General features: G+C 37.4%; 1 protein-coding gene across 1 annotated transcript in view; it reads right to left on the reverse strand.

The window, feature by feature from the left end:
- BBOX1 (gamma-butyrobetaine hydroxylase 1) overlaps positions 1 to 14414 on the reverse strand; it is a 92030-nt gene that overhangs the window by 27003 nt on the left and 50613 nt on the right. Inside the window, exon 5 of the mRNA XM_025358175.1 lies at positions 7941 to 8139. Coding sequence (XP_025213960.1) covers positions 7941 to 8139 — 199 coding nt within the window. The remainder of the gene's footprint in view (positions 1 to 7940; positions 8140 to 14414) is intronic.

Here is a 14414-nt window from a genome sequence, read left to right on the forward strand (position 1 = left end):
TTTGGTGCTGAGCAGTAAACCGCTGAGCTCAATACTTAGTACATAAAAGGGGCTTACTAAAAAAATATTTCTATCATCTCAATAACAGCCACCTGTCCTGGCTGCACAGAGTACAAGCAGGGAAGGAAGGTTGTATGTGTGTGTGTTGGGTGTGGGGTGGGGTATCAGAGGACCCGTTGAAAAGCAATTGCTTTAATTGGTTATCTCATGCATTTCCTCAAGTGATTTCTAAAAGAGCATGAGACACAGAAATTATTTTTCCTTTCATTCATGAGATGACTTCATACTCAAGGGGTTTTGTTGGCAGCAGTATTAATTACTATGAAACTTAATATTACAAAGGGAACCCTGGAGACTGGCTCTTGGCTGATAACATAAGCTGAGATTCACAATGGCTCAAAGAACATAGCTTGTTACTCTGCTTAAGAAACCCTAATACTTACTAGAATACACATTTTAAAGAGTTTTTTTGTCCCTCTACCAAAGCATTATAATTAGCACATTAAGTTATTAAGGAGTCCCAGTGTAAATTTTTTTTTTTTTTTTTTTGAGACGGAGTCTCGCTACGTTGCCCAGGCTGGAGTGCAGTGACCGGATCTCAGCTCACTGCAAGCTCCGCCTGCCGAGTTTACGCCATTCTCCTGCCTCAGCCTCCTGAGTAGCTGGGACTACAGACGCCTGCCACCTCGCCCGGCTAGTTTTTTGTGTGTGTTTTTTAGTAGAGACGGGGATTCACCTTGTTAGCCAAGATGGTCTCGATATCCTGACCTCGTGATCCGCCCGTCTCGGCCTCCCAAAGTGCTGGGATTACAGGCTTGAACCACTGCGCCTGGCCCCAGTGTAAATTTTTAAAAAGTAGAATGGGATTACAATTAAATTTAGAACTCTGGCAATTTTTTTTGTCTTCTTCTCAAGTTTGAATTATTTCTAGGTTGATTTTTCATAACCCAGAAGGCATTTTTATTCAAAAAGGGCTGTGTGGTTTTCTCAAGCAATTTCCTAATTAGAAACATCAACAAATGGGTAAACTTGTTTTTTCTTTCTCCGATCCCCACACTTCACAAATGTTTTCTGGTAATAAGTATTTCAAACAAGTAACTGTTTCAAAGTCAGATTTGGAGGCAGTACTTATGGTAGGAGCAATTTCTTAGGGGCGAGATGCCAAGAAATAGTAATATTTTTCACTTGTACCTCCTCGAATACAATCTAATGTGTGAAATGCTGCTGGGTTGGCTTAGAAGACATCTTTCAGAAATGCGAGCAGAAGTCTAGTGGATGCTGGAAAGCTATATATTATGGTTGTACTTCCCAGAGGCCATTTCAATATTGCAAATCCTTAACTGGTATGGGTGGTGAATTAGATAAACAGCTCACTAGACACATTTCTATTTGACCTTATTTTGTTTATCCAATGAAGCTTGCATGCAAGGAACTCATGAAGATATAACACTGGGCAGTAGTAGTAGCATTCTACATGTTTCCAACAAACTTTCACCCAGCGACCTCAAAGGACATAGCAAGTATTAAAACACCCCTGCAGAAAGAGTGAGGCAAGTCCTCAGTAGAGGAGAATCAGAGAGATCTGGGAAATTACATGAAAAGCTCAGATTGACTTCTCACTTACAAATAGCTCATGGTGAAGCCATGATTAGACTGCTTCCCTGTTGATCCTATGAGCAACTCTAGAGGAAGTAATCCAGTACAGATGCTCTGGGGCACTGGGTCCCCAATTCTTCCTAAACTTTTTGGGCACAAAGTTTCCAAAGTATTACTTATATTTTCTACTATAAACTTGTGGCCTTATAAGTTTTATTCAGCAGTTATATAGCTTCCATACAATGCTATACAAGATAAAATTTGACTACCACCAAGATCCACATTTATCTCCTTTTCCTATTGCCTCTTGCCTTCTTTATTTCATTCCTTGAAGTTTATATCTCAGATTTTTGTTTCCAGTTTTATCCCATTATTCTTACCAGTGTAACCCTTATTACATGTATTAATGCAATTTGCTGGTGCCACCAAATAAAACATTCTTAGAAAAAAAAAAATCTGAACTTCTGGGCTTAGTTCTAAAAAGAAGGATGTCTTGCTAGCTAAGGTTAGAATTGTTATTCTCTTCTGCTTGACTTTTTGAGGAAGAAGAGTCACTCTGAGCTGCCCATGAGGTTAATTTTTAAATTATAGACTGACAAATTTTGACAATGTTGTCAAAGAGTTTTTGTTGTCTTGTTCAGATGGACATCCACAATATCTTACTTGGCACATATTTCCTTTCATTAAAATTTCCTGAGAGATAATTGTGTGTCAGGTGCTGAGTTAACAGTAAAGATACAACCCTGATTATGCCACCATTTATGCCTATAAGGAGCTCAACATGACAGTGGCAATGGCAATGATATATGCCTTCTTAGTTTTCAAAGGTTGTTTTTGACTGGTAGAGTCACAAGCAGGATAGTTAATTAATAATATAAAATATAGTTGACAAATATTTTTAAAAATGACACTGTACTCTTCCCACCAAGTCTTTCTTTCTCTCTCTCTGTCATGTACACACACATACTCACAGATGAGCTTATGGAAATAATAATTCCCTGGCCTCTCCAGTTTATTGAGTTGTCCAACTCATTAAAAAAGTAATTTTCAGGGTTTGAGTTTTGCCATTTTAGAGAAGATTGTCTGAACTTCTCAATATTATCTTACCAGAATTATAGTATGAAAAGACCATGCATTGGTACAGTCCAGCCAAAACAAAACAAAACAAAAACACAGTAGTGACATCTTACATGAGTGCTGTTCATTTTCTTTTATTAATATAGTGCATGTATTACTACTAAAAATAGAATCTGCAACAAAAAATAGAAATTGCCTTACTTTGTGTTATGAATTTGTGGGAGGAAATTTCCACTTCTCTTTCCTGGTGGGCCATCAAGAGTGCGAAACTGGTTCATTTGAGTGAGGAGCATATAATTATTTTGCTTTATTATAATGCCAGGGCTTGGGGATGAGGTACTGATAGTGGTTTCACAGAACAGAGGCTGGGAGAGAATTTCTACTGGAGCGATGCAGAGGATGCCAGGTCAATGGGAGGATGTAGCAGGTGTGGTGGTTGGAAGGGAAGAGGAAAAATATTAGTAAGTCAACTGAGAAGGGCAGGAAAGGCCAAAAAGCAGACAAAAAGACATGAAGACTTGGCACAGGTTGTCTGTAGGCAGAATAAAGGTCCAGGAGATATAAAAGCAAGAGAGATACATGCAGCAAACAAAAGGTTAAGCAGGAAGAGAAAGAAGCAGTCCTGAACAAACAAGTGAGAAAGGGACTGATTGAGGGGATGGCCAGGAATGGGGAAGAATGGCATGTCATAGAAATGGCATGTGTCTGAGTTGAATTAGCTTAAGGATGGGGAGGAAGGGCTGCAGAGCATTGCATAATCTTAATTAAATTTATATTATCTTACCACACCTTTTTACACAACGGTATCCTGTGTAAATTTTGAGAAGTGGATTCATTTTGTCTGAAGATCATATTGGTAGATGAATATTTCCCCATCTTGACCATGATTTGCATCATCCTGGGGATCACCTTCCTGTTATCTAACCTCTTTGAACTGCTGTTGGCATATATTGACTGTCATGTTCCCTCAGTTGGAATGCCAAAAGTCCGGGGTTACTTTTCAGTCTGTTCCTTGGTTTTACAGAATTTCTTATTGGCTTAGATTACTTGAAGGAAGCCAATTCAAATATTTACATTTACCCACATACAGCAATTACAAAAGATATTTTTTCATAAAGTAGAAACCCAAATCTAAACCCAACAAAATGCCTAGTAAAGTGCCATGCACGTATCAGCATTCAAGAAAGATACTCTGTTTGGATAGAAATTGTGCTTTCTTTGGGATTTACTTTGTAGGATACATTCTGAAAAAACATCATAACTTGGTATAATCCTTGAAAATGACAGTGTATGGTAGAATGTAGTTTACAATAACTATTTCCCAATGGATTAAGTCATGTCATAAAATTCATTTCTTCAATAATATCACTTTTCCCAAAAGGGCTCCAGAAAATTATTTTCATTGATTTTCTTTTTTTTGGTGGGGGAGAAAGGACATGAGATGAGGCATTTTGGCGTTGGTCTGTAAAAGCATTGTCCTAAATCAAAAGTTTAAATTCTCAAAAGATTGTCTTTTTACATACTGCTCCATGTTTACATGTATTTGACAAAATTGACAATGAGAGTTTCTTTACCTACTCTTATTCTTTTGTACCAGGAAAGTATTCATCATTATCAAGTCAGTAAAGTTACTGAGCATTTCACATGGTTGCATAAAAAATATTGTCTAGATGATGTGCTGACAAAATAATGACAAGCATCTGAGAAAATACAGATGTGGAAAATGACATGCACTTTTGTCCTGAAAGTTATTGCCATTTTGATTTAGTTGAATGTAAGTTTATAATGGTGAAAGATTCTAATAATTATTGCACTCATCTGCTGGTTTATAGTCCTTTACAAAGATTTAGGCATGATTTATTCATTAAACATTTATTCCTTGCCTGCTGTATATGAAGACAACATGAAATGCTGTAATCTACTGTTTTTTTGTTCATCCAACCAACCACTTAACAATTGAGATGACAGCCAAGAACCAAAAATAGCTATTCGCATTCTCATTTTCATTTTAGACTCATGCATTTAACAGTTTTGAAACTAATAACCCTACTTGAATGGAAAAGTGCGAGGTGGGTATTAGTTTCCCAAGGAAGGCATGTCTAACGTGGCACCATCAGCAAGCTATTATTGTTTTAGGCATCTAACCAAGAGCAGTCATAAGCTTCCTTGAAAAATCTGCATGGAGAGCAAAGTTTACTTTTAATCTGTTCCACTTTCCTTTCTCTATCCCTCTTCTGTTGTTTAATCTCTTTTCTCCATTATTTATTGTGTGCATTTATTCATTCCATTCACTCACTCACCAACTAATTATTTTTCAAACAAGAGTAAGATACTTTTCCAGTGGAGAAACAAAGATATGAAAGAGAGGGACATTGTTTAAGGCAGCTACTGAGTCTGTTCTGAAGATGTCATGTCCAGGCACAACCAAGGTAGAAAGAATAACGTGGTAAATGCCATTTAGTGCACATCACTGTGAGAGTTCAGACGATGTAAAGCACCCCGGTTCTATCCCAATGGAAACCTGCCTTCTATTGAAGTCTCCCTTCCTTTCAGCCAGAGGTTCTCAACCTTGGCTGTACATGAGAATCACCTGCAGAGTTTTGAAAAGTTCTGATACTCAGGCCAAATACCAGTACTGTTAAAAAAAAAATAACAAAAGGAAAACACACTGTGGAGATGGGATGCAGATGTCAGTATTTTTAAAATGGGCTATTCCAATAAGCAGCTTAGGCTGAAAATCACTGTTCTAAGTATTCCTTCTTCTTTTAAATATCAGACTTCAGTACCACTTCTGCACATTACTATGCAGAGAAATGGAAAAAGGGGACAATATTAGAGAAAATATTTATTTTTCATATTCTCTGAACAACATCAACAAAAACAAAAAAGCAAATAAAACAACAATAACAAAAACAACAAAACTGTTCTGTCAGTTCTTGAGGTAGAGAATTAAAAATTGTCAAAAAATATATGGACAGATCTTGATAACTAGTGGTGGAAGTAAGGGGTAAGGTGGTAAGAAAGGCGTTTTCTGGCATGTGTATAATTTGAGAGATTCAGGTAAGAAATGTGATCATCTAAGGAAGGTGGGATGTGGTAGGTTAACTTATCTGGTTATATGGCAAGGTCCATAAAGGACATGGAATGGTAGTAGGAGGTCTGATTTGTTTTGACAACAGACCTTTAGTATTTATTCCAGTAATTTCACAATATTAGATCAGTGGCCAAATTATTAAGCCCTTTTATAGAACCTGCAAAAACAAAACAAGACACACATAATAAATCAAGCTTAGATTTGACCCCTAGTGTGATGGGTTTGGGGGGTAGTTTAGAGAACTCCAACAAAGAGCCCAAAATTTGGCCACTGTTATTAAATTGTGAAATACCTTGGAATAGATACAAAAAGTTTGTTGTCAGCAAATAAAAACTAAGTGAAACGACTTAGAAGAGATTCGTTTCGAAGTGTTCTATTTAACACCAGTGGCTAAAAGCTCTTCTTTTCCGTGTGCTTTCTTCATATTATTGGCAGCAAGGTAGAGTAGAAAGTCCATAGATAGGACAGACTCTGGTTCCTTTATTACTATCTGTGGGCACTTGGGTTACAAATTAATTCTCTGGGCTTCAGTTTCCTTATCAGTGAACTGAAGGATAATATTCATTTCGGAAAGTTGTTGTGAGAATTAAATGAACAAAACATAATACAGTTGAGGCTCTTAATAATTTTGAGACTTTTCCCCCTCTTTCCTTTGTCTGTTGTTGCTGTAATCTCTAGGGCAGCTCAAATTCTTGCAGGTGTAAGGGAGATACAAATTTTATACAACACAAATCCACTAACGGTAAATGGAAGTTTCGGAGTCAGAGTAGGTACTGGGTTGTCTAAGTCTAAACATGGCAGAGATGGCAGTCTTTCAGTGATTGAATATTTTCAGTCTCCTGTTTATCTACAGACCAAGTCTTACTCTAGTTTAGGAGTGGCAAACCTAAAGAGTAGCAGGACACTTGCAGGTCTGGAGAGGGTGGAGGATTTTGGCAAACTGGAGAGTGAGTCTATGCTCTCTTCAAAGGCAGCCTCTATTTGTATCCAGCAGATTGTTTGCATGCAAGGATTTAGGCTCTGTTGTTGCTAGAGATGATTTTTCAAGAAAAGTCAGGTCCACATGTAATGTAAAATCTCCCAGTTTTTAAGTGTTGACAACTAATTCCGTTTTCTTTCAACATCATGTGGGCCAAACCAAATATCTGAATACAGCCCGTGTGCTTCCAGTTGCAACCTTTGGAGTTGGAAGGTCCCTTTCACTTTCAATGCTCTCTACTCTATGAGCCCAAGAATAATTGTATTAATGTCACATGAGGGGCTCACTCTAAAGAAATATAGTTATACTCCCATGTCTACATAAGTGTTTCCTGTTGTTGTGTTTCACTATCCATAATTAATGTTACCTCCAAGGAAATTCTTATGCAAACAGCCTCTTGTTCCAAAGTTAAAATCAATTATATCTCCCTATTACTAACTAAAGCACATAGGACTAATTTTATGAATGTTAGTTTTATCTTTTTAACATATCTGTGACTGACTTTAATTTCTCAGGGCCCAACTTTAATTTTCAGCCAACTCTTGGGAGGTAAAAGTTTAAGAAACTTTAACATAAAGTTTAATATGTTGTAAAGTCTTGGAGAAACACAGTCTTTCATCACATCTGTTGTGGAATAAATTATGTCCCCCCAGATTCATATGATGAAGGCCTAACCCCCAATGTTTGGAGATAGAGCCTTGGGCCCTAAGCTAACAAGACTGGTGTCCATATTAGAAGAACAGACAGCAGGAGTGTGCTATGCACTGAAGAAAGGTCATGCAAGGACACAGTGAGAAGGCAGTCATCTGCAAGCCAGAAAATGTAAGCCTCACCAGAAACCAACCCTGCCAGTACCTTGATCTTAGACTTCTAGTTTCCAGAACTATAAAAAAAATAAATTTCTGCTGTTTAAGTTTTCTGATCTGTGATATTTTGTTATGGCAGCCCAAGCAGACTACATATACCACATATAACCAGCCTGATGTCTTTGGTGCCTGGTGTCTTTGGGCTTTTAGGCTCTTAAAAAATTATCATTCTCAGCAAAATACTACTTTTAGATTCTTCTTTTTATCTGGCTTCCTGCTCAAGACATTATGAAAATTTCTGTACCTTCAATCAAGGGAGTCTTCCTCAGTCGCGAAGTATTTCAAACTTTATCTGTGATGGCAGAATACAAACCATTTGGTGACTCACCCATAAAATGTGAGATAGAGGAAACCGATTCTTTTCCCAAGTTTTGAAACTTCTCCTGGTTTGTCAGATGCTCCGGTGAGTCGTACTATGCCTACTTTCTTGAGGGTGGAAAGCCACTTGTATGCATGTTCGTCATATCTTAAAACATCTTCAAAATCCAAAGTGGGTAGCTGGAGCTCTGAGCCCCAGTATTGACATTCTGTGAATTAAGAAAATGAAGAAACCAGATGGGATTACATTCTTTTTATATAGGATGATAACCTCAGAGAAAGGGCTAGTTCATTAAAGTTGATTGTTGATTTATAATGGAGTTTATGAAATGTTATTCATATTAGAAATGCTCAAGTCACTAGGCCTTTCTTCCTTGGTGCCATACCAGTCTGTTATATGCCTCGTGCTTACAACTGTGTCTGGCCCATAGCAGGTATTCAATATGTCCCATTTGTTAAGGGAATATTGTTTAGCTGATGAATGGCTCATGATCTGTATGTTCTAAGGGCTTCTCTGCATGGACACTGCTTAGAAATAACTCTGAGATACTGTATGTGTTAATGGCCAAGTTATATTGCTCAACTCCAAATAGATGATAAAATCAAAATGGTAGATTAGAACAGAATATGTCTATTCTTGGGGGCTGGGGGCTGGGGGCTGAGGAGAGCTTTGACATGGTAGGTACAGCTCTTCTTTCCTCTTATTTCACCTGATAAGAAGCAACCTCTGGGATCAGATCATCCTTTGGGGTCAGCAAAAAAAGATGAAGGTATATTCCTGGAATACATAGACCTTTTGGTGGGAGTGCCACACAGATAAGGTCAAATGCTTTCCATTAGCTCTCTCATTCTTCATGATTAAATGCTCATAAAAACGCTTAACTGAGAAAACAGAAAGAAAAATGTAAAAAATAATTGGCTTGCAAACCGGGCTCTCCCAAAGGAAGTGGAACACAGAGGAAATGCAAATTTGCCAACGAAAATAACACAGATATCACCAACTGAATTCAGGAAAAGCCTGACTCTAGCTAATCCATTTGATTTCTTCCTTCCTTGGTAAGAAAATTGCCCTAGGAAGGGAAGCCTTCCTAAAAAGTGACAGAATGAGAACTTCTGATCTCAATATCACCGTGAGCAATGCTTTACTTTTCTAGCTGGGGAATGTGTCATTTTATAGAAACAAAATAAAGCCCCCGTTTAAGAATGAAGAATGGGTCAGTGCCTCTTGTAGTAGTTGTGGACTGGAAATCATTGCTTCTTTGATGTCAGCATAGCTGTTTCTGCAGAAATAGGAGTTTTTGTAGGAGTCAGTGGCTTTAGTAGTAAAAAGATACATGCAGGTGCAGGGAGCCACTTCTTGCTCTTCCACCAGCTAGTTGCATAAGGACATTGGCAGAGGTTAGTAGGTGTGTGTATGTATGAAAGCCTAATTAGGCTATAAATGCACATATTGCCAAAGTTTCTGGGTTATTAAGCATAGCAGTTTGTATGATGAGCCAGAATTTCCAGACCAAAATTGCAAACTGTAAATTAGGCCTCCCTAGAGGTGCATTAATTATTTTTTACTATGCTAATATTCGTTAGTACTGAACACATTCCACAGGCCCCAGTGACTACTGTATTGTCTCTGAAAGTTGAGCTGATATCCAGCCACTGGTTCTGAATTCCTAATTTTAACTCTTTTCTCTCTGTGAGGGGTAACCAGAACTGAAAGAACCACAGTCTTTCCAGATCCTTAAGCATTGCTTTTCAAGTGCTTCTGATATTTGAGAAAACTTTACAATTTAATATTAACCAAGTCACTTTGGCAAAGAGAAACAGGTCAGCACATGGGCTATGTTTTATTAGACCACAGCAAGTTGGTTAGATCAATAACAGACAATGAGGTGTGAAGGTTTCAGGATGGTTTTACATTTTGGGGGCGGGAGGAAGGATGGTTTGATACAGTTTCTTGGTATTTCTTGATTATATGAGCTACCTAATCAATAGTCATTTGTTGGTTTATATTTTTAATAAGGCTAATATTTTATCATGTCACAAGGCATGGTGATAGGCAGTAGATTTTGAAGAGTTCACAGTCTACAGGAGAATTTGACATGGAAAGTGGCAATTAAAACAAAATACAGTCATTGCTATAGTTGAGATATGTTTGGGATACTAAGAAGGTATCTGTTGTGGGAAGTCATGGACCCCAAATGGAGGCACTGGCTGGAGCCACGGCAGAGGAACATAAGTTGTGAAGATTTCATGGACATTTATCAGTTCCCAAATAATACTTTTATAATTTCTTATGCCTGTCTTTACTTTAATCTCTTAATCCTGTTATCTTCATAAGCTGAGGATATACATCACCTCAGGACCACTGTGATAATTGTGTTAACTGTACAAACTGATTGTAAAACATGTGTGTTTGAACAATATGAAATCAGAGCACCTTGAAAAAGAACAGAATAACAGCGATTTTTAGGGAACAAGGGAAGACAACCATAAGGTCTGCCAGCAGGGTTGGGCAAAAAGAGCCATATTTTCCTTCTTGCAGAGAGCCTATGAATGGACATGCAAGTAGGGAAGATATCACTAAATTCTTTTGCTAGCAAGGAATATTAATATTAATACCCTGGGAAAGGAATGCATTCCTGGGGGGAGGTCTATAAATGGCCGCTCTGGGAATGTCTGTCTTATGCAGTTGAGATAAGGACTGAGACACGCCCTGGTCTCCTGCAGAACCCTCAGGCTTACTAGGGTGGGGAAAAACTCCACCCTGGTAAATTTGTGGTCAGACCGGTTCTCTGCTCTCGAACTCTGTTTTCTGTTGTTTAAGATGTTTGTCAAGAAAATACATGCACCGCTGAACATAGACCCTTATCAGTAGTTCTGCTTTTGCCCTTTGACTTGTGATCTTTGTTAAACCCTTACCAGGAGTTCTGCTTTTGCCTTTTGTCCTGTTTCCTCAGAAGCATGTGATCTTTGTTAGACCCTTACTAGTAGTTCTGCTTTTCACCTTTTGAAGCATGTGATCTTTGTACCTACTCCCTGTTCTTACACCCCCTCCCCTTTTGAAACCCTTAATAAAAACTTGCTGGTCTGAGACTCAGGTGGGCATCACAGTCCTACTGATATGTGATGTCACTCCTGGAGGCCCAGCTGTAAAATTCTTCTCTTTGTAGTGTTTCTCTTTATTTCTCAGCCAGCTGACACTTATGGAAAATAGAAAGACTCTAAATTGAAATATTGGGGGTGGGTTCTCCCAATAGATATCAAATTTTCTGATCCCTTGTCTAATGCTCTTTCTTGATGCCCAGCTACCCTTTCACGTTCATGAAGTTCCCCAGGGCAGTCCCTCAGACTTCAACTATTTCCAAAAGAAAACGGGATTGATTTCATATGGTAAGAGCCTCTTCTCAGAGAGGCAATAGATGTGGTTTTGTTTTGAATATTGGATTATGTGATTGTTTGCTTTGCCACTCCCATTTGCTCATTGTGTTTATAGTCCTCTGATTGTAACATCTGACAACAATTAAAAAGGTTTGCAGGAAGAGGATGATAAATGTTACACAAATTACCTACTGACTGCCTAACTAGAAAGGTCATTTGGGTTTTAGTGAGAAGAAAAATTTACTGGCCAAAACATCAGTGTTAAGGGCATAAATAACAAATCACCATTTCCTCTTTCCAAAGCTCACAGCTAGGTGGACCATGTCCAGAACATTAAAAGATTTATTGAAAACAGCTTTAAGCTTGTTAGAAATCAGGGGCTCATGGAGTATTAGAAGTGGATGGGATGTTAAAGACTCACTTAGCATTTCGTATTGGTTTTTAGATTTCCCATCACTGTTTGTTCTTATCGCTGAACAAAACATTTGCCTAAATTGCAGATGAAAATTCTAGTTTTCTGGCACTGTGGTAATTGGTCCAAAAATGTATTTTCTATTCCTATGTAGACTGTTGTATGGAATTAGGTATGGTCTACGTGATTATCTATAGTAAATGTGTTGCCTTTACTGCAGCTGTTTAAGTAATTTATTGATGAGCATTTATTAAGATTTTAAGAAAAATGTATTGTTTCCTATTGAGAGTAAACCAGCCTAGAGAGATGATAGTGGTACAGACTATAGTACCGTCCAATAGGGCTTTCTGCAATAATGGAAATATTCCATATCTGTGCTGTCCAATATCATAGCTACTAGAAACACATGGTTATTGAGATTTGACATCTGGCTGGTGAAACAGAGGCACTAAAGTTTTTACTTTATTTAATTTTAATTAATTTAAATAAATAGCCATATGTGACTGGTACTGTATTAGATAGGTCATTCATGAAGAAAAGAGCATGGAGGCAAGAGGCTTGGGTTTGAATCATTGTCTAGCCACTTACCAGATGCTGTCATTTCTTGGCTTCTTCTCTGTGTCTCAGTCTTTTATAAAATAGAGACAGTTATACTTATTCTGCAGATCTTTTGTGACCATGTAATGATATTATGAAAGGAGTTTGGTACAGTACCTGGCATTTAGAAGATCCATAGTATCAATAATAATAGCTAATATTTGCTGAATACTTTCTACGAGTGCTAGATGCTTCTGTACCTTATTTCTTTTAATTTCCACAGCAAATGTATATAATAGATGCTTGCAGTGTTGCTGTGTTATAGAGAAGGGAACAGAGTTCTAAATCATGCAGCTAATGATTTACAGGACTACTTAGTCAAATCCAGGTGACTGATTAAAAAATCTGTAATTTTAACAACTGCATATAAAATAAACATTTGATGCCTTGAAATACTATAATCATAGGTATTTTTATGTCCTGTATCTGAATGTTCATAGCTTAGTCTGTCCCTCATAAAGTAAATCTACTAGATAAAAATGAAAGCAGAGCAAGCTACAATTAGGAACATTTTGTCTGAACTTGTTCAAGCATGGGTGTTTAAAGATAAACCTTGGCTTCTATTCAGAATTTTAAAAGCAGGAAAAACACTATGAGCAGGTTTCATTGCACAACATTGAAACAACATTGCTATTCACCTTTGGTGAAATGAACCAAGGCTTTGCACACTGAAAAATCAGCTAGCTTCTCTTCTTTAGTATACATCACTATATTTCAGTGATCCATACCTTTTTGGTTTTACTTAAGGTCACTATTACTTTCCAGAGAGTTTCAGTGTGACCATGTGGCAGGGAAATATAATACACAGTGATTGAAAAATCATTTTCACAAGATGAATTTTCTTTAAACGTTGAGTTTATATTTTGACTACTTTGTTGATTCAAGAAGCATCTGGTTAGGGCACACACTACATACTTCCATAGCATGTTTCAATGAATTTTTGTTTCTATATGAGCTTTTTTTTTTTTTTTCCCCCATTATAAAATAGCACCCACACACACTCTCACATAATATTCTTTGTTTTAAAAATACAGAAAGATTTATATTCTTTTAAAAAATATGTTATCCTTTAAATGTGTAAAGTTAACCATATTCATACAAAGAGACTCCAGGATAATGCACAGCTATCAATACAATAGGCAGCATGGCCTGTATTATAAATAATTCTGATTTTACAGGAGTTTACCATCACAATGTGGTACAATGGTTTTTCAGTTCTTCAAAGTTTATACTTTTTCAACCACAGCTCTCATTTTGAAGTGCTCTAGTTAGGAGTTTTGCTGAAATCAGAGACTAAGGGCCATAGCCCATTAGAACCTGTGTCCCAATGTGAGCCTCTCCTAAATTTGGTTACGCTAAATATGACTTTCACAGACGCTGCTGTGACTAACCAGTTTTCAAATTCATCATAGTGGCCTGAATGTGAAATGCTCTAATTTTCAGGGATACAGACGTACCCTTGGAGTTACTGTGGGTTGGGTTCCAGACTGCCACAACAAAGCAAATAGCTAAATAAAGTGAGTCATGTAGACTTTTTGGTTTCCCAATGCATACAAAAGTTATGTTTACATTATACTGTAGTCTGTAAGTATGAAATAGCACTACATCTGAAAAATATGTATACCTTAATTAAAAAATATTTTATTGCTAAAAATTGCTAATGATCATCTTAGTCTTCCGTGAGTCATAATCTTTTTGCTGATGGAGGGTCTTGCCTCAATGTTGATGGTTGCTGACTGATCAGAGTGGATGTTGGTGAGGGCTGGGGTGACTGTGGCAGTTTCTTAAAATAAGACAACAGTGAAGTCTGCTCCATTGATTAATTCTTTCTTTCACAAAGTATTTCTTTGTAGTATGTGATGCTGTTTGATAGCATTTTTCCACAGTAGAACTTCTTTCAAAATTTGGGTAAATCTTCTCAAACTCTGCCACCACTTTATCAACAGTATTTGTGTAGTATTCCAAATCCTTTGTTTTCATTTCAACAATGTTCACATCATCTTTATCAGGAGTGGAATAGATTCCATCTCAATAAACCACTTTCTTTGCCCATTCATAACAATCAACTCCTCATTCATTCAAGTTTTATTATGAGATTGT

The sequence above is a fragment of the Theropithecus gelada genome, chromosome 14 (assembly GCF_003255815.1).
Source record: "Theropithecus gelada isolate Dixy chromosome 14, Tgel_1.0, whole genome shotgun sequence".
NCBI lineage: Eukaryota > Metazoa > Chordata > Mammalia > Primates > Cercopithecidae > Theropithecus > Theropithecus gelada.